Consider the following 21812-nt stretch of genomic DNA (forward strand, 5'->3'; position numbering starts at 1 on the left):
TAAAGCCTCCTGCTTCCTGCCACAGAGGATGTTTCCCCCTCCCCAACCCCATTTCCTGTCTCTATTAGTTTAATAAGTACAAAAACAAGGATACGAGCTGCAGAACAGCCAGAGTCTGACGCCTTTCTGGGAACAGGAATTAATTTTGCAATTACTTAGCAAATAAAATCATAAAATCTGTCTGAAAGACTCAAATTAATTACATTGATGAGGTTAAAGGAGCGATATACTGTATATCCATGGTGCATGCAACAAATGAGTACAGCAGTCCACAAACTGTATATTAAATAGGTTATAATCCTGTTTAATATATGATCTATGGTTGAAGCAAATTGCTTCCTCCCCGCCACCTCCTCCTCAGACACATCAGAGACAGGCAGGCTGCAGGAGCTCTGCAGAAACGCAGGATGCAACTTCATTGACTGACAATAACAAGTGAAGATGAGTCCTCCAATGTAAGTTGATCAGCTGTTTATAACTGTCAGTTGTCTGTTAATGTGAAGTTCAGCCTGTTATCCTGAAAAAAAATCCCACTGCTCTGAAATAACACACTCTGGAGTTCAGTGTCTGTCTGTCTCACTGCTGCTAAACTCCACATTTCACTCATATTAACAGTTAAAAACATCTAGGCCTTCTACAAGATTATTAATGATTTCTTATGACTCATAAACAGACACTAATTCATTCGGCAAAAATTCTGCATTAATTTGAACTAATTAAATTAATGTGAAACAGACAAAAATACTGTTCCGGTCCAGTCCAGAAGGTAAATTTCAAAGGGAGAGACTGTGACTGCAGCAAGTCAAGCAAGTATTTCAACTTAACATGTTTCCTTCATCTCTAATGAAACATGGTTATTTTATGATTTATTATAGTAAATATATCACAGATTTCTCCTTGCTAGATAGACAGTCAACCCCCAGCTGCTCCAGTGGAGCTGCTCTGTGGTTACATGTTATATTTTTATGTTAGTATTGTGGAACACCACAGAGAGAGCTGTCAGTTCAGCTTTTTCACTGCAAACATGTTCCTTGTCATAGAAATAACATGTATGATGACGCTTCTGTTAAAAGTACAGGTCTGTCTTTGTGTAATAGTCAATTTTTGCATGCTGTAATCAATCCCTACTGCTCCCTTCCAATGTTCTGCCAGTGTACCTGATGGGAGAAAAAATCTGCAGCCCTCGTTTTGTGTACAGATACATTCCAAAGTTAATCTCAGGTTAAAATGAGGCTTATAGTCTTAAGTACAAACTTCACTCTGTGTTTGTGCAGACAGTGCTCCTGTGCTGAGCTCCAGTGGAGAGATGGTAACGCAAAGATGTTTTTTTATACTAAACTTTACTGACTCAGACTGCTGAAACCTCATATTAACACCTGATCAACCTTTGACACATTTTGGAACCATCATCATTAAATTTCACGCCACTATTAACTGCTACTATTACAAATTATACCTGTGCTTTTTATTTATCCAAATCATCCAAAACATCCTAACATGGTGTTGTCCAGACCACACAGCAGCTCTAGTTTGGCTGCTGGATTTTTTAAAGCCTGTCTCCAGAATATCTGTAACTATCAGACCTGAAATATTCTTCCTTCATTTAGATCTGCTTGCTCTTATGTATGTTTCAGGTTATGTCTGCACTCTCTGAAAGCTTAAAATCAGAGGAGTTAATCAAATGATTAACTCTTATCAACTTATTTAAATACACTGTTAAAATTTTAAACATTTTTTTCATTTGATCTCTTCTGCATTTCTAGAAACAAGACCACAGGGACAAGACAGTGTGAGTGTATAACACAAATCAAACATCCACCTCTGTTATTTTCTTTGTGGGAACTGTGAGAGGATAGAGATGCAAGGTATCATGGGTAGATGTGCACTGATCTGTCTATCTGTCTGTGGGCTATCATAAAGGGATAGTTCAGTTTTTTTGCAGTGTGTTTGTATGAGGTACTTCTCCACAGTCAGTGTATTACCTACAGTAGATGGCGGTCGACATAGAGAAGGCTTACAGAGCCAAGATCTCTTACAGAAAACTGAGCTTATAAACTGAGGACAAGGAATACTTGTAGTTGCATTATGGGAAAATGTCTGCCAACCTCTGCTGATTCAAGCACAACCTTTCTTTTTCTCTTTTGAGTCTCCCAACTTTATGAAGGTACAATAATAAATGACTGGCATACGCTTTAGGGATGACATTCTGTCCATCAGTCTGTCTGTCCATCAGTTAGTTGCTGGTAAAGAGATGCCGAGAAGATTTTCTCTCTAGACTGTAATGTAAAAATGTACATGCATCATGTGGGTAAAGAGCGAGCCATCAAGTGGCCAGTGAAGATTAATTAAACTAGAACTGTATCTATGCCATCAGACAAGAATCAGACAGATGACTGAAAAACACTTTCTGTCTAGACTTGCCGTTACAGTAGATCCAGAACTCATCAGCAGTCTGGTTTTGTTCAGGCTGGAATTCACAACCTCCAGAGGCCACTGACGAGGCTTTTTTGCTTATTGACCTGAATCCTTCAGTGTCAATAAAGGTCAAAGTGTGTGTGAGCTCACCTCATACAGAAGACACCCCAGGGACCAGATATCAGACTTGAAATTGTATCCGTTCTCATGGATCCTCTCCGGTGACATGTAGTATGGTGTCCCCACTGGGACAGACAGAGGAGCAAATACATCAAATCACACTTTTGTTCAAAAACTAATACATACACTTGATAATGAGTGTTCTGTCTTATTGTAACAAAGAAGTACATATAAGTTATCACTGAATAAACTGATCCATATTTGATCATATTGATGCTTAAACAACATAACACATTAAATGAACACCAGACATTTAATGAATCTGATTTTATATACAATAGGATTTATATTAAAGGGAAAATTTAACACTTTTCATGTAGACGTCCAGTCATTGTTGATGTTAAATGTAGTTAAATTAAGCAATGAATTCCTTAGTTTTGCTATTTTGACTGAGAAAGCTGAGTTCTCCTGCTCACCGAGCCACGCCAGCAGTGCCTACATGTACCAGGATGCACTGCACACACTTGTGTTTTTCTGATACTCACTCCCATGTTGCAGTGTATCAACACCCCAGCCTTTAGCTGTTACTTTGTTGACAACATTAAATCCAAGCTGAAATAGCCTGCGGGTCCTTCTTAACAGCAAAAACATCACTGTGACATCAATGTGACATCACTGGATGCAGAAAAAACAACAGATTTCAGTTTTCTTAGTCAAAATTGCAGCACTGGGGAATGTATTACTCCAACTGACACCGTTTACCATCAACACTGACTGGACATCCACATGAAAAATGCTGATTTTTCCTGTTAAGAGCTCATATAAAAGATAAAAATGTGCAGTACATTCATATATAATATGTGTGTAAGTACTTTACCTAAAGAGTGTGCTGCTGTGGTTTTGGAGCTGAAGAAGCGGCCTAATCCCAGATCACCCAGCTTTACCTCCCCTGTGGCTGTTATGAACACGTTGGCTGGCTTGATATCTGACTCACACACACACACACACACACACACACACACACACACACACACATTGTAATCATATTATACTTCTGTACTAGTGATACGTGGACCGCAACTCTGTTTCCTCTGAACAGTTTTTAGTTTTACAGTATACATATCAAAAATATTCGCTGCAGTCAGATTAATGTGCATGTGGGAACGTTTAAAATGACTGAAAGCAGCGTCTCTAATCATTCAGCTACACTGTTACACACTCATACATCAATAACAAACACATAATGAAGAAATCACCTGGAAAGCTTGCACTGCTCAACATGATAACATAGTCTACAGGGAGGGATAGAGACACAGCTCTTTACATCAGAGAAAATAATACGTTGGAGTGGGTGACGAGTGGATGATTTATACATACATGCAGATTTGGATAAACTCAGAGCCAATTCACTCATCACTTTTATGTGTAAACTTGAAATGTTTGGCAGACTGTATTAGAAAATTGTAGGCTGTAGAGAAATGTGAAGAAAGCCATGGTAACAATATGTACACCAGAGTATTGCATCTATCTTCTTATGTCTTTTGTCTTCTTAGGTCATTTATTAATGTTTTTACATCTTTTTTGTCTTGTTACGTTGTTTTCCTCTTGTTTCATCTGTTGTATGTGATACACACTGAAGGATACATCAAGAAATCATCTTTTCTATGTGTTATTGTTTCATTCATTTTGGTTGAAATCAGTCTTGATGTTGGAAGGCAGCGCACAATGATGCAAAATAAAAATAATCAATAATTCCCCTCAAATGCATGGAACTGTAAGGAGTAGAAAGTTTTTTCAGCTGTTGTCAGGAAAAATAAATATTCAAAGGGAGTACGCATATCTGAAAAATCTACTCAAGTACAGTAACAAAGTATTTGTACTTCTCACCTCTGCTGTAGAATAACAAGAAAACTAGCAACAAGGCTGAGAAAGGAAATAAAAGTATGAAGGCACAGCAGATGAGGGTCGAGCAGAAGGATGGATGGATGACAGATGTGATTAAGTGTGCACAGTGTACGTGAGGATGGAGAGGAGGTGCTCTTTACCTCGGTGCATTACTCTGCGTGAGTGCATGTGTTCCAGAGCGCTGCACAGCTGCACAAAATATTTCCATATAGTCCTCTCTGGAATGAGTCGCCTCTTCTTCTTGAAGTACTGAACAGAGAGAAAGTTACACTGCCTAACTATGAGGTGTCACATGCAGTATATTTATGTGAAATTCAACTTTGGAGACTAAGGCTTGCTCTTATCTCACAGTAGCAGGATCAGTTAGCCACAAGCAGTCATTTTCAAACACTGGGTCGGGACCCACAGGTGAATCACAGGAAATTTTATTTGGCTCGCAAAATTAATAAAAAGACTATAGAAGAAATTTAGTAGTATCTTAATTATATTCTTACAATTCAGTAGTCAGTTGTTTTTTCCTGATGAGAGCAAAATAAAACCAATAATATGTCCTGTTAACTCAGACTAAATTCATTTATTTCTCATTTATATAGCATTTAATATGTATATATGTTCGCAATAACATGCATTAAGATTAGGGCTGCAAATAATTAAAATAATCTGTCCATTATAGTCACAAATGATCGACCAGTTGTTGGTGAAAAATGGTGGAACATATTGATCAGTGTTTCTCAAAGTCGGTTTACTGTCAGGGAGCAATAAAGAAAGCTGAAAATATTCACATTTAAGAAGCAAAAATCAGAGAATTTTGCCTTTTTATTCTTTAAAAATTACTCAAAATGATTAATTGATTATGAAAATAGGTGGTGTTTAATTTAATAATTGATTAAATGTAGCAGCTCTAGTCAAGATAAAATATGGCGATGCAGAAATGGAAGTAAAATGGTGAGGAACATTCATTAATGCATTAATTATTGAGTTGTGATGGTTTGTCATTCTTTGAAAGTGGGTCCCCAGGATTAAAAGTTTGGGAAACACTGAACTAAAGTGTAAAGGAGAGTACAGAATTCCTGGGTAATGCTGGGAAGTCATTTTATAGAATTCAACCCTGATGTTTACACACCTGTAGTCAACTTATCTAACACCTATTTCTATTTCTGGAGGTAACATCTGTTGAGTTTTCTGCATGAAGTATCTCTGTACTTTGCATTTCATGTGAGGTGAATGTGAGAGTCTCAGAGAACTTGCTGACCTTTATCATCTGGGACAGATCTCCAGCGTCTGCCAGCTCCAGAACAATGTTGAGCTCATTGTCTTCAATAAAGGAGTCGAGGTATTTGATCACATTGGGGTGATTCAGCTGCTGCAGTGGACAAAGCGGGAGAAAAAATGGTTGTTTAAACACTTTTTTCATTTGTTCATTTTAATGCAGAATACAAGAACTCCAACAAGCAAGAAGTGAGGAAACACATGATATCATCAAGTCATCTGCAGCCATGGATTTGGTTTCAAAGTGTCAAGTGATTAAATCTTCTCTTAAACAGTGCAAAAACCTGTCATTAATTTCTTTTTCTCATGGACCAACTGACCATGGACAAACATCAGCTGTGGCTGATCAGTTTTACCTTCAGTAGATCGATCTCTTTGACGCAGTCCTGACGAGCCTTGGCATCCATCATCTCAAAGATCTGCAGGGACAAAAACAGACATTATGAATTTAAAGTTAGTGAAAGCTGCATTGTGCTACTGCATGTTCTCTTGTTCTCCCCTCCCCTCCCACTATCTCTCTGTCTGGTTCCGGTGGATGACCCCCACCATTAATAATGAGCCTGGATCTGCAGGAGGTTTCTCCCTGTTTAAAAAAAGTTTTTCCTCACCACAGTCACCTCACTGCTTGCTCTTGGTGGGAACAATCTTTATAAATACTACAGTCCAGACTTGCTGTATTTGAGAAGTGCCCTGAGATAAATCTGTTATGATTTGGAGAAATTCAACTGAAATGATCATTTGATTCAAAAAACGTTATAACCCTCCCTAAACTAGGTCCCAACCAGTGAATCAGCAGGACCGACACCAACACTTTCTCATCATAGATACATCAGTATCTATATATTCAGTATGTCAACTCATAAGTCACAAGAAATGTGACTTGAGTAATGAGAGAAATGACAAAGATGTGTCATTTCGAAACAGTGACATAAGGCGGGACTGGGAACAGTTGGAGTTCTTAGAACACAGTTTCAAAGGACTTTTTTTAGCTTCTACTTCAGGAAACTTGAGTGACATAAGTGTACGGTGATTGGTCCAGATGTCAGTGTAGCCATGTAAATAACATCTCGTAACGGAAGCCTGACATCCAGGCTTTAGTTGAGGTTGTTCCACAGAAGTGACACTGTGGTGGCCTGGTAGCTCAGTTGGTAGAGTGTTACTGAGGCTGTGAGTCCTCTGCAGCGGCCAGTTTGACGCTCGCCTGTTGAAGTTTGCTGCATGTCATTCCCCCACTCTCTCCCCCTTTTCTGTCATATCTTCAGCTGTCCTTTAAATTAAAGGTATAATATTTAGCATTCCTATTAAGCGTGCAAACAAAAACAGAAAAAAAAAGCCTTTGAAAGTCTGCAGTTCTCGGGGGAGTTTTGCAGTTCCTGGGAGTTCCCCAGATCTGTTTGGTCTAAAAAACCCTTTAGTTGCCCACCAGAGAACAAATGAGAGCAGATTTTAAACTGTAAAATGTTTTGTCTTTATGTCAAAGAAAGTATTCTTCAGAATTGAGACAAAACTGTATTTTGCAGGGGTTTGATTTTTACTCTTCAATTATGCTGGAAAATATATTTTAAAATATAAAACTCTTGGTTATTAAACCTTATAACAGTCATTTTATTTTTTTAAAGTTCTCTTAAGGTTAATCAAAATACACATTTTATACCATAATTCTTATTTATCTTTGATTTAGAAGGACTACAGAGTTGACATGTTTTGGTTGAGACACCCTTTTTATTTTTTGAGTTGACAGAAATCTGGGACACAACTTTAAATGCACATTTTCATTAAAAAATTGATTTTGAAATAAAGATGATTATAATAGCACACAATTTGATATTTATGTTATCAGTAGGTATTGTTAGTTTTAGATTTTGAAGGCTTTAACACATTTTTAAAGTTTAAAAAAATGAAAGCAAACCAAAACATTTCATAAATTTCATACATTTCATACATTGTTGATAGGACATGATTTGTCCCAGTTCTCCAAAATGGGTAATTTATCCGATTGGCGGACGTTATCAGATTTCTTAAACTCCAGTACCTGGACTTTCTTGAGTGCAACCAGCTGTCCCTCCAGCAGGTATGTGGCTTTGTAGACCTCACTGAACTGGCCCCGACCAATCTTCTTTTCAATGCGGAAGTTTGCCATCGTGCAGCAGAACTTACAGCCTGGCACGTTTCTCTGAAAAAGAAAATTAAAAAGGTTTAATCAGGTATTATTGCATTTTAGTACATTATAAAGCATGTTTTGGACATAACATTGAATTGTTAGAGTTTAGAGGACATGAAGAAGTTAACTTGTGTATGGAAATTAGAAATGATGATACATACATATGTTTTGTCTGTTATAAGTGATTTGAATGCATGTAATAAGACAGTTAGGTGTCCTACCTGATCCTCCTGACTAGCTATCTTGTAGAGATTGTTGTGGTTGTCTAAAGTGGGCTGGTTGTTGTTCTGTGCCTCCATGGTGGCATCACACCCACCTACAACTGTAATAAAGAAGAGAAATGTTTAAACTTAGTCTAATGAATTCAAACTGTATTTCTTAAACTGTCTGAGATACAGCAGAAAAACACCAGTGACAGCTTGTTTGTTCTCTATCTGAGTGAACGTATCATCAGTGTCCTTTGCTTTCATGGTTCTTAAACTTTCATGATGACTCTGAGTATGGAAACTATGCGTGTGTGTTCGGTGACAGCATAAAGGAATATGCATATGCTGACATTTGCAATAATACGATTCAGTAATGAGATCACAGACACTGGTTAGTGTTGAAGTTCTTCTCACTGTCACAGTGAGCTAAATCCTTGTGTTATTTGATGACAGAACTGTGATCATCATCAAGCATGTGAGCTGATATCATGAGCACACATCTCTGAGAGAGAACACACAACCTCCCAGGCTGCACAACTGTTCACATGGATCTGGATCCAGATAGAGGTCAGAGCAGAAAAGATAACAAGTGTTGAGTTTGGGAGAAAACCAAAATCCTGTGTGGGACTATCAGAGGATTTAGGTCTTGTACAAATCATGAACTGTGCAAATAGTAAGAGTCACCACAACTTAATTATGGCCATTTAAATAAATGATGAGTCGAGTCAGTTTTTGGATTGGAGTTACTGCAGTTCTTGAAGGCAGTTTGTGTCAAAACAAGGCTAGCAGTCTACAGCAGTGGTTCTCAGACTGACACTTCAGGGGGACACGATGACCAGGGGAAAAAATGGAATGAAACTAAGCTGAATGAGTGATTTGCAGAGTTTGCCAATGCCGATCATGCTGACCTTCATTTCAATAAAATTCTACTTCCCCAGTTATTGCTAATGATTAGATCAGGGGGCTACAATTATCAGTCAAAAGAGTTTTAATATTGCTTTGGCTCAGGTCATAATCATGTTCATAATTATTCTTTTTAGTTTAGCTGCAGTCCCTATAACATTACACCCGAAATGAAAAATAAAATAATAATAATAATAATAATAATAAAAGAGACAGAAGAAAGAAAGGATGAGTTAATGAGGTTATGATTATTTTCAGAGAATTATTATCTTATCTTATCTTATCTATCTTAAATTATTAATTTAAGATAATTTGTCTTTGGTTTTTTGTTTTGAGATATTTTAAAGGATCTGGAAACATATACATGGACATTGCACAATAAAATATTGCCCATTCACTTTTTAAAGTTGTGGACCAATTTATTTATATTTTTTCTTTCCATTTTGTATCTTTTTATATTGTACAATTTTGTTTCTTTTTTTTTTTCTTAGTATATTATTTCTTCTCCAATACTCCATGTACTCTTATTTGTATTGGAGTGTATTGTATTACAGACTATTGTGTTGTTAATAAAATAAGATAAAAAATAAAAAATCACTGGTGTTATCATATCTTGTTGCTCACACAGAACAGATTGGGCAGGCGACTAAAAGGCTAATAACAGCAAACTACATGTTTTGTCCAAGTGGTGTTGCCGTAGATAGTGATGGCGGTTTGCTGATGCGTGTGCAGAACAGACTGTGCAGTGGGAACAGATCATGTACTGACAGTCTCTCTGTGGGCAGAGTCTCTATGAGTCCTGGTTGTCCACCTGAATGATTTGCCCATCGACACTAAAAAGGACTCTTGTTGCTGTTCAGGCAAAATTTCTAACTTCCAATACACATTCAGATTGAAGAGACTTTTTGATCATGATATGTAGTGAGCAGCACATTTTACAGTGTAAAAATAAACTTCTCAGAAGTCTCTGGTGGACAATCTTTGTAATGGAGACACTGTTTCTAAATGACTGCAAACACCTTTGACATTTCCATACTGACATTTCTTGTATTTCTGTGCCCCCTGCTTATCAGCCTCACGTTCATACTGTGTGTGTGGAATGTGTTCAGGAAATACTGTCGCAAAACTCTGCTGAGCACCTTCACATTCAACACATCAAATTTATGACAAGTCCATGTCATGTGACTCGAGTCCACACCTCTGGTGAACAGAAAACTTATAATATAATATACAAATACATGACAGCTAGCACTGATCACAGCCTTATAAAGTTGTAATCAGTGCTGATCAAGCTTTAGCTTTAGCTTTAAAGGAACAGTTCACCCCAAAAGCGAAAATATGACTCTGCTCTTGAATCACCAGTTGGAGACGTTGGCTTTGAATTTTCAAATGAATTTTTTGGCCACCACAAGCCGAGTGCCTTTCAGTGTGGTCAAAAATATTGATGAATCGATATATATCAATGTTGATACAGTCAAACCTCTTCTCATTTATTCGCAGTGCTGTCTTCTTCTTGTCACTTGTCATATATTCTCTTTTGAGGATTTTTTTTCCAGTGGTATCAAAATTGAATCGAATAAATCAAGATAAGGCCAACATCTCTACAGCTGATATCTCCAAACCTGCAACTCACATTAAAACTATCTAGATGGAAACAGAGCGCTCTAGGCCAGGGGAAAAATATGTATTTTTGATTTTGGAATGAACTGCCCCTTTAAACTACCACAGTTACAGCTACATACTACATACTGTGAACTAACTAGGGCTGCAACTAATGATTTTTTTCATTATTCATTAATCTGTTTATTATTTTTTCTTGATTAATTGATTGGTTGTTTGGTCTATAAAATGTCAGAAAGTGGAGGAAAGTGTCAGTCAGTGTTTCCCAGCCAAGATGATGTCCTCAAGTGTCTTGATTTGTCCACAACTCAAAGATATTCAGTTTACTGTCAGAGCAATGTAAAGAAATCAGGAAATATTCACATTTAAGAAGCTGAAATCAGAGAATTTTGACCTTTTTTTTTATAAAAAGATAACTCAAAACGATTAACTGATTAGCAAAATAGCTGGCGTTTAATTAAATTGTTGATTAACAATCGATCAATAGAACTAACCAAGTAACTGAGAGACACACATGAGAAGTAAACTTTCTTTTCTGAGCGTGGAGTTGCAGCTTGCTGGGTGCCTGTGGTGATGACTCATGATGATAGAGACTCTGCTCTAGTTTAAACTGGAAATAATAAAGGCATTGCTAAACAAGCGGATCACTGAAAGTAAGTCACAGTGGGAACTGGTGAGTAGCCACATCGCTGCGTCCTCTTGGCTTTTCTTGTGACTAGCTGAGTCATCTGAGCGTGATCTTGTGCCTCCTCTCTCCAGCACACCACTTTTTCCCTGGAGTTACCATCGCCAAGAACTGAGTATTGATGACCGCAAATAGCTGCTAAAATGTCTGAGCTGGCTCATGTTAAAACTTGTTCCCTATGCTAAAACATTACCCCCCTCTGATGAGTCAGCTTTAAGTATTTAGCTGAGTGTACGTGTGGTATCTTGTGCTCACCTTAACCTACTAACCATTAAAATGTTAGTAATGCCAAGTGGGCCTCATGCCATGACTTAGGTTACAGCACGGGACAGATCTGTGCTGCAGACACACTGTCAGGCCGCTCTTAATTGTAGTAATGAGGACTGTGCTGTTGTTGGCGTTCAGTGGTAGGAAATCTCTCGACACAGAGCTGCCTGACTGTACAGCAGGTCCACAGTACGCTGCCTGGCCTCACGGGCCTACAGTTGTACGGTTTCCCACTAAAACACTCTGAAATACAAAAGCTGGGTGGAGGACTCCTGCTGAGAAAATAACTCCCCAAAAGATTTATGAATTTTTTGTAATCCAGTGATTCAGCGGTCCACGAGCCTCCCCGCTCTCAGTCAGGGCATGCCTGCTTCTTACAGTGTTTCAGCCAGAAAATTGCTGAATATATTTTAGAGCAGCGCTGTGTTTCAAGCACTCTGTCAACTTAACTGTATATTGAAGAATGAGTCTCTCTGTTTGAGCAACAGCAGAGAAAGATCAACATGAAGAATCCTAAAGAAACAGGGTCTACGTGTGCATGCAGGGGTGGGAGGATGGCTTCATTCATGAAAAATGTTTATAATATAGCTATATATTATATTTTTATACATGTATGTCTATGCATCAACCCATTCTCCACAATAAATAAACTACATGATTTTACAGTGACATTGCACATACTGCACATACTTTCTGAGTATATATATTAACATATATATTTTTTATTTTATTTTTTTCTAGTCTACTCATTCTTCAGAATTGGGACAAATCGTATTATGAGGGGGTTTTGATTTTTACTCAACTGTTATTAATTAAATGTAGTTAAGTAATATTTTTAATGAACTGTCAAATCTGTCCGACAGAGCTGACCTCTTACTGACTTGACAAAAAGTCAGTTTTTATTTTTTAAAGTGTCTCAGAGTTCTCTTAATGTTAATCCAAATACACACTTTTAAGCCATAATTCTTATTTATCTTTGATTCAGAAGGACTACAGAGTTGACATGTTATGGTTGAGACACATCTGATAGAAATATTATTTAATAATTTTGTCTAAAAGTAGAAAGTTTACCAGTTCTTGAGCAGGATTCCTGCCTGGAAGTAAGACAGGGGTCCGTAGGGTATAGTTAACCATTTTTATGCCTGATTAAATGTTTGTAAAAATCTGAGTTGATGGAAATCTGGGACACAAATTTAAAGGGCCAACATTTTCATAAAAAAAAAAAAAAAAAAAAAAAATCATTTTATGACAAAGATGATTTTTTACACCTCTGTTATCAGTAGATATTGTTAGTTTTAGATTTTAAAGGACTTTAACACATTTTTAAATTGTTTAAAGTTGTGAATTCTTGTCTGGGACAAGGCTGTATTCATAAATTACATAAGATTTCATGTATAAATCCTTAAAGAATATATTTTCACCAAAAAAGTAATTAGAAAGTTGATATTAATAATTTTTCAGTTTTTCCCAGGACATGATTTATAGTGATTCTTGACAATGGGTGTGTACATGTGGGATGAGGGGGAAGGACCAACACATTTCCTCAGCTCTGCTCCCACTGGAAATGATCCCTGTGATCATTGCCAACAATGCCGTCTCGCACATTACACTGACTCATTCAACCACCCCCATACAACACTGAAGAAGTTATTTCGTGCTTCACTGCTAATACCGTATACATGCTCAAATGTCCACGTGGATTAGCACCAGATCCTTCAAAATTTGTATCGCTGATCCCCACAGTCCCATCAGCAACACTGTAACATCCAGCCCTGTGGCTGCACACTTCTCTACGGCCAACAATACTTCCACCCTCAGATATGAAGGAAGAAGTGATAAAACATCCACACAGAGAAGGAGACATAAATCATGAACTCTGGGTACTCTGGACCATAAAAGTCTTAATGAGCAGCGTCATAGTAGACCTTTTAACAGTAACACCACTGATTTGTACTTTGAATGTGATGTTCACATGTCATTTGTCTCTTCATTGATAATTTGATCCCTGAAATAATTAAATGGTAATTAAGCACTTGAGAATTATAATTTATCTGACAGCTATTTCAGGTGGTACATATTATGTATTTTATGAATTTCCATACATATTCTTTGTAGCCTGGATATATCTATCTATGGGCCTAATAGGCAGTGTTTAATGTTTTGCTCAAAATGTGATGCTTAAAATAAAATGCTATGCTTAAAATAAAATGCTAGTCTGAGAAGCTCTGTGCGCAAAACATGTCTAGCATAATAAATCCATTTTACAGGAGCTTCTTGGTGTGCAGATCTGTCTGTTTCAACTCTAGCATGAAGGGTCTACCAGCTTATATTTCATAAGAACCTTGGTATATTGTGCCTTAATATTATCCTGGGACATACTTGCCAGCCCTCTTTGTTTTGCCAGGAGACACATTTTTCTTCACCAACTCCATTTCCTCCCCTGGTCAGAATTCACTGGAATTTCTCTGGATTTCTGAATAATGTTAACAACTTTTTTTTTACCTTTTCATCATCACACCCTGTTTCTGCCACTGTAATTTCAGATGAACTGGAAAGAAGAATCTCTTACAGAGAAATTTAAAGAAACAAGAAACATTTTAACAAACATATGCAGGAAACAAAGTTTATGAAACTCGTTTCTGCTTTGGTTTTGAAATCCTCCCCATTTTTGAGGTCTCAAGTTTGGCAAGTATGCCCAAGCATTGTTTGGCAGGTACCGCCACAGGCTATGACAAAACATCTTCCAAGAATCCAAACTAGACTTGTGACAATTAAAACCACACTATGTTCCAGTTTAACAGGTTAAATGAGAAGATGGATGTGTTTCTTTGGTGTGTGGTGCTGTGTTTTTCTTGGAAATTTGCAGCAATGCATGACTCTGCCATTTTCAAGTCTCACATTCAAAAACTTGACAATGAAATTGAAACTGAGATTTGGGTTTTCATTCTAAGGAGCCTTACTGTCACTATCACCCCTCACAGGGCTCATCTGTTACATGCGGTGCCTTCAGATAGCATATTATCATGGAGTCCTGAGGCTTATCACTCATCGTTGATGAGACATGAAATAAGATCCAGGAAGTCCAGTCTGAGTAACACATGAATGCCACACACCAAAACACTACAGCACAATGGTTTAAGACAGAAAGACAGAATTCGACAGCTGTTGATCAGTCTGGTTATTATGGCAGCAACTATTTGATCTTTCATCACAACTATTGCAATATTAACACTGGAAATACAGCTCTATTTACGAAGTATTCTACCAGGAATGTGCACCTGCATGTATGTGACTGGTCAATGCAGCACCTTGCTGAATGACAGTGTTTTTGCATTGCAGCAAAATTTGAGCTTATTATTAAAGATTGTGTAAGTATGTAAAATTAGGTTTCATAATAACTGTCATGGTGTATGTGTTTTACTAATCCTTCCTCGTGTTTCTTAACTTTTGACACATTGTGACAATTATAATTAAAAAATTATCAGTTTTCTCTGCTCTGAAACGTTGGGGGTGTGTTCACTCCGCTGTCTCAGTGTCAAACACCACTTTGACCTGAAAACAACCTGAGACATGGACGCTCCATGTAGCAGCATCTTATTGGACAGACATGTTTGAGCCACCAGAGCCAGAGGACGGTGACAGGATGGTATGTGTTTTTTTGTTCTGTGTCCGGTTGTTCGAACTGAAGTGAGGTGAACTGCTGGACTGATTTGGACTGAGAGAGTCGCTGAAGGTACGTTTGTAACTGAGTGTTGGGGGACCATGGCTCTGGCACATCTAAATCCATAGTTCAGTACTACATAGTTCTCAGTCTTTTCACATTTTCAGTAGCTATGTTCTAACATGCAGACTTTAATGGTTCTGTATGTGATTGTATATCTGACAGCATCTCTATTTCCAAATTCATAATGATTCCAAGAACAAATAGAGACTGAAGCCAAAACCTTAGAGGTGCTCTCCAGATTTGCTGCCTCTAACTTTTCATTCGTGTTGACCCTGTGCCCTAATTTGAGACACTATGTCAATTTGAACACACACAGCTGTTTCCTCTTCCTCTGTGAAAACAGCTCTGAGCCTCTTAAGAATTCTACAGAAATTTCCAAAGCATTAGTGGGAGGGAGATTCTTCACATTACAAGGTTCGGACATAAAAAAAAATGTCTCATTTTCTCATTTTGTCTTGGTGGCCAATAGGTGTTACTGTGAAGTATGTGTGAAAACTGTGCAGGGTGTAACGTGCCTCTTGCACAAAACATGCTGGGATAGACTTCAGCCCCCTGCGATGGACATTAGTCCACTGCAGATAACACCCACAAACAACATTCCAGTGAGTCAAAGGAAGTTTAAGCTGGAAGACGATTGGGCAATGCAAAGAGTTCCCAGGTGTTTCTGCGGGGTCTGATTACACGGAACAACACATGGATCACAGACAGGACTGCCAGGCAGCACAATGAAAAGAAACATGAAGGTCTGTGTAAAGGAAAAAGGGAGTTTTTCTTCTTAACACTTTCTACATGTTAAAACATATTTGCTGAAAACACTGTGACAAGAATAAGAACTATGTAGTACTGAATTGTGGAGTTAGAATGATGTTCATGATTTTTGTGTTCAGGGTTTTTTGGGCGGACCTGAAATATAGTTCAGTGGTACGCTGGAGCTATGATCCCCCAACATTGTATAGGCCCCACAAACAACACCACCTCCCCCTCCCCTCACCCTCCTTAATGGTCAGTTACAAATGCACCTTCGGTGACTCTCCAAATCAGCCCAGCAGTTCACTTCAGCTCACTTCAGTTCCAACAACCCGACACAGAAGAAAAACAAATACCATCCTGTCACTGTCCTCCGGCTCTGGTGGCTCATGTTAAATAAAGCTGTTTGACAATACGTCCATGTTTCAGGTCAATCTCCATCTCATTGTAGTGGTGTTTGACACTGAGACAGCAGAGCAGACACACCCTCAGAATTTCAGAGCAGACAAAATTGCTAATTTTTTCAGCATTTTGAGGCCTAATTTTGTCTACTTGGTGATTTTCTAATCATTCAAATTTGGCTGAGTGGTTAATAAGACATGTTTCTCTGGTGTGACAAACTCAGAACACACATTTATTGTTGCTTTACACAATCTGTAAGTCCAACTGTGAAATAAATCAACTGGACTGAAAACCACCTAAAACAAGCATAATTTACATTTTGGGGTTATGTAACTAAGGTAATCTATTATTACACACTGCATTAGCCACATCCACCCACCAGACAAAACAGGGTGGGTGTTCTACTTCAGCTTCCTGCTTTGAGAATTCTCTATTTGCTTGAAAAATAAACTGTTCTCAGCTCTACTCTGTCAGGACTCTTCCTGTCACGATCTATTCCAACCAACAGACAAACCAGAGCAAAATCTTCCTCCAGTTACTTTACATTCAGATTTTGTTTGATTTAAAACTAATAAAAGACTGATAGCCTTTTGACCCAGAGGACCTACACTGGGAATAAGACGTCTCTTTACACATTTCCATTTGTGGTTTCCACTGCAACTGAATGAGGCCAATTAGATTGATGATGGACTAAAGGAGTGATGTGACCACCTGTCGAATACAACTCAAACAAATATGGGGCAGCGTATCACCACAATAACCACTAACTGCTGCTCACTATACCCTTTGCTGTAACTATCTTTGACTGCAGCTACAAGCTGCCATTTAGTTACCACTAGGGCCACTAGCTACACATTTACCTGTCTAGCTAGTGGCCCTTAACTGACTGGAGTTTGGCTAGACTGGAAGTTCAGAGCACTGGGTTTTTCGGTTTATACCATAAGCAGTGGAATCAGGCTCAGCAGCTTCTCACTGGCCTTCTTGACCAACATGGCACCTGTCCTATTCTGGTTCAACAGGACTGAATATCAGGTATTGATTGAAATAACCCAGTGCCATGTAGTATCAAAACTTCTCCAGTCACATGATACCTGCATTCAATCATTTTGGTACTCAGATCTAGAAAAAAAATACTTTACATGGTTTTGCTCGCAGCCAATCACTCCATTTTTCATAAAGAATAATCTTTGAAAAAAGGTATCAGATGAAGTACTCCACTGGTATCACTATCATTTTAAGGATACTGGTACTGGTACTGGCATCATTTTTTAAATGATACCCAGCCCTAAAGTTCTAGCACCTAATTTTGAACTGTTCTGAGCATTTCCACCAAAAACAACTCTACTGACACCAAAACATTCAGTTTTTCTTGGGAACCAAAGCATTGTGTGAAGTCCTCTGTTGATGACACCTTTGAAATGCTACAACACTTGATAACACAAAGGTTACAAGAATCTCAAACAGAAAAGGCTCAAGAACCAGAGCTAATTTGGTGGACAAGGGCAAGAGTAAGGTCAGAAGGTCGGACATCAGAGAGGTGGTGGCGAGCCAGAATATTTTCACATCTAACTTGGTGGATTAAGGATTTAAAGCAGAGTTGATGATTGTTGAACAGTGACAAGACCAGTTCCAGAACAAAATCACTGTGGTTGCATCTGAAATTAGTAGGGGTGGTGCACATGCTTTTGCACCATAGTAGTGCTGGGCCTGAATGGTGGAAAGATAAACCAATATGTGTTTTATGAGGAGTTAACAAGGTAATTAAGCTTGTCCTAGTTCGGACAAAGAAAGAAACTTAAGTTCAAGCGGTGAACTGTTTATTAGAGACATGAGGGATAAGAATATTTCAGTTCTTCTTTTTCTTTATTTATAACTTATTTCAAGACTATAAAACCTCAGAAAGCTTAAGAAAGCTGCTTGCATACATCTCCCACCTGAAACTACAAGGGGATCAGACCATCACCTCTTGAAGCAAGAAGTGGTATCACTGGATAGGATGGTCAGTACAGTGTGGTGTATGTGGAGAGGGTGGGGACTATTTGCATATTCATGATACCTTGAATACTAAATGACAGCAAGGTGCAGAGCTATATATAAGCCATTTTAACATGGTATTTGTACTTATTTTGCAACAAAAAAATTTCATCCACAATTTATTACTTTTTGCAGAGCATTTTATATTGACTAAAACATGACTGGAGGTGGACTTGATGATGATGTTGGCATCTTTTGAGATGAAATTTTCACACATTAGGAAACAACAACCCAGAGTCATGTGTTGTCCTATGTATGTACTGTGGAGTGACTTTAATTTTTTGGTTAGATGTGATGAATGAATAAAAAGAAGTGCAAAAGGAGACTGAAACACCAGAACATCACAGTGTCCCCACATTAAATGACCCAATGAGAGGTTAACCCCTTTTTGGCTGAAACATTTAAGGAACTATGAAACCAGAGGAACTAAACTCAGGAACTAAACTACGAACAAAAAGTCCCTTTGGAGAATTACATATTTGTGTTTCCACCACTTCCACTTCCACCACCACCGCTGTGAAAATTAAGCAAATGAGACCCATAGAAGCTTAAAACACAAAACCAGCATTTGACATGCAATTTCTACACCTTAGCAACAATGCACGGTCATCCTGTTGTACTTTGTATTATTTGTATTACTATGTATGATGTCATGAATGAATTAAAGCCTGTGTAAAAGTAAAAAAAAGATTAATCAGCTCAAAATTGTTTTCTTCTTCTTTCTTCTTCTTCTACTTTGTAGTACTGAATTGTGGAGTTAAACTGATGTTCACAATTTCTGTGTTCAGGATTTTTTGGGTGGACTTGAAACATGGCTCAGTGACATGCCGCATATAAGCCCCATGAACCAACACACGAACAACACCACCTCCCCCTCCCCTCACCCTCCCTAATGATCGATTACAAACATACCTTCAGTGACTCTCTCAGTCAAAATCAGCCCAGCAGTTCACTTCAGCTCACTTCAGTTCCAACAACCCGACACAGAAGAATAAAAAATACCATCCTGTCACCTTCCTCTGGCTCTGTTGAAACATGTCTGGCCATGTCCAGTAAAGCTGCTAGATGGAGCGTCCATGTTTCAGGTTGTTTTCAGGTCGTAGTAGTGTTTGACACTAACACAACGGAGAGGTCACCCCCCCAGAGTTTTAGAGCAGAGAACAGCTCACTTTTTTCAAGATTTTGAGATCTTATTTTATATACAATTTTTAATCATTTAAATTTGGCTGGATGGTTAACAACTCATGCCTCTGTGGCTCCTGCCAGGAGACAAGATTTTGGTCACATCACACAGCCACGTCTGATGGTCATTCTTGGTTATCCTATCATTCACATTTCTTCGGGTCATCTCATAATGTCAGCTCCTTATCTGCCAGGACTCACTGGCCAAACAACTAAGGAAGAGTTTAGAAGTCCCATGATCCTGTCAAAACTCTAGAATCTGGTCTTTGTCTTCTACCATCTTTCTAGAACTTTCTCCGATGTGTTAACACTTTTGGCTACAAGAAGTCAGACACAGTCACCATAGTCATAGTTGTCGTGTCCAAATTTGTTAAGTTTCTGTTGCATCCTTCCATGTAAAACTAGGCCTGGACGACATGGCTGAAAATTCTATCAAGATAGTAAAGTTTAATACTGTAGATATTGATAATTATTGATCATGTAGGTCTTGACTAACAACACAGCAGCTCAGGTGATAAAAAAGGTTTGGTTTGCACACACTGATGGTCCGTTCATGCATACGCACAGTTGGGTCGTGGTGGCAGCAGGCCAAACATGACATCCCCCTCTCAAATAACGCTCTCCAGCTCCTATACCTTACTGGCTCCTTGCAACGCAAAGGAGGAGCAGTTCTTCTCTGAGCTCCCTCGAAAATGTCCGAGCCCATCACTCACAAATAGTTGTCCAACTTTTGAAAAATCCTAAAAATTGGTTTATCGGCACTCATGCATGTTTGCATGCCATTGTATCACATGTCACTCCACGCTGTATCTTAGGTGACAATGGGGCAACTGAACAACACAACTGGTAATGATTAGCAGTTTGTGCGTCACTCACAGCACCTAGGAATATGATAGGCTGTTTACGAACCAGGGAGGAAGCACATGTGGGGTCTCTCTCTTAAATGATTGGCTGTACATGTGTCACTTGTAGCACACTCCAGTATCAGGGGATATGATGGTCTTTATGTGAGCTAGGGCCTCTTAGTTTTATGCTTTCGTGGTGGATTGTTTTTGAGGAAACTATTCAAAATTTTATCAACCTGCTTTCTTATTTCTATTGATGACATTTTATTACCAGGCCTAACCTATGCCTTTATGATAAATTTCCAAAACAGATTGCCAGAACATGACACCTGCAACTCGGTAAGAGATTCAGTTGGATTATGCAAGCAGCAGCTAATGTAGCCTTAAAGAGAGGTGGGCTGCATAAGTCTGACTTCTTTGTACCTCCACAGTCTCAGTTGTTTCATTTTAAAACTTTTCTTTTTGTTCAGCTCAGCCACAACTGACACTGACTCACACGGCACATACTTTGATGCGTAAAATTGTAGTTCCCCTTTAACTGTTAATTAAAGCATCCTGGATTCCCCAAATCCCTTAAGATTATTCCTTCTGGTCTTTATTTTTACAGCAAAGTTCCTTTTCCATCTTCCAAAAGTCTGTTCACTGTATTATTTAGTAACCTAAACTACCAACTATTGTACGCCAGATCGAAGTTAACACAATGTTTAAACACTGAACATTAAAAATATTTTTTGCACATAAATCACTAAGCTATTTAAGCAACCAGCATTTTCCTCCTCTTCAAGTACAGCACAGTCAAACACGTCCTCTGCACCAAAATATCTCTTCTGTTAGTCATAGGCTTTCAACTTCCTTTTAGATGCTTTCGGATCAGTTTTATCTTTCAGCAGCCTCACAGGCTCTTTACACCATGGATAGTGTAATTTATGACCATTAGTCATCCTGTCAGGGTTTTATTTTATTTATTCTTTCATTCATTTTGGAATAAATACTTCATTATACTCCCCACTGCACAGGAAACAATCAGGGCTATTGATACTCTGACAGAAAATAATTTACTTAAAAACTTTAAAAATAAATAATAATAATAATAATAATAATAATAATAATAATAATAATAATAATAATAATAAGAAGAAGAAGAAGAAGAAGAAGAAGAAGACTTGTATCCAAACAGGCCTTGTTATGGGCACAAATTGTCGGCAGTGAATTTAACTCCAAATCAACAAAGTAATCATTCTTGGCTGCACCTACGCCAGAGTATCTGAAATCTAGCACAAATTCCAGGGCATAACTGAATACATCAGTAAATAATGCTGTTAATTAA

General features: G+C 38.2%; 1 protein-coding gene across 1 annotated transcript in view; it reads right to left on the bottom strand.

Moving 5' to 3' along the window:
- Window positions 1–21812, bottom strand: part of nek6 (NIMA-related kinase 6) — a 38325-nt gene that overhangs the window by 9661 nt on the left and 6852 nt on the right. The window contains exons 2-8 of the mRNA XM_084745854.1: window positions 8092–8192; window positions 7742–7882; window positions 6066–6128; window positions 5693–5803; window positions 4581–4689; window positions 3413–3520; window positions 2566–2660 (exon numbers count right to left, since the gene is read on the bottom strand). Of these exons, the coding sequence (XP_084601980.1) occupies window positions 2566–2660; window positions 3413–3520; window positions 4581–4689; window positions 5693–5803; window positions 6066–6128; window positions 7742–7882; window positions 8092–8169 (705 nt within the window). The 5' untranslated portion in view covers window positions 8170–8192. The remainder of the gene's footprint in view (window positions 1–2565; window positions 2661–3412; window positions 3521–4580; window positions 4690–5692; window positions 5804–6065; window positions 6129–7741; window positions 7883–8091; window positions 8193–21812) is intronic.

The sequence above is a fragment of the Lutjanus erythropterus genome, chromosome 20 (assembly GCF_056507025.1).
Source record: "Lutjanus erythropterus isolate fLutEry1 chromosome 20, fLutEry1.hap2, whole genome shotgun sequence".
In the NCBI taxonomy this organism is placed as follows: Eukaryota; Metazoa; Chordata; class Actinopteri; order Lutjaniformes; family Lutjanidae; genus Lutjanus; species Lutjanus erythropterus.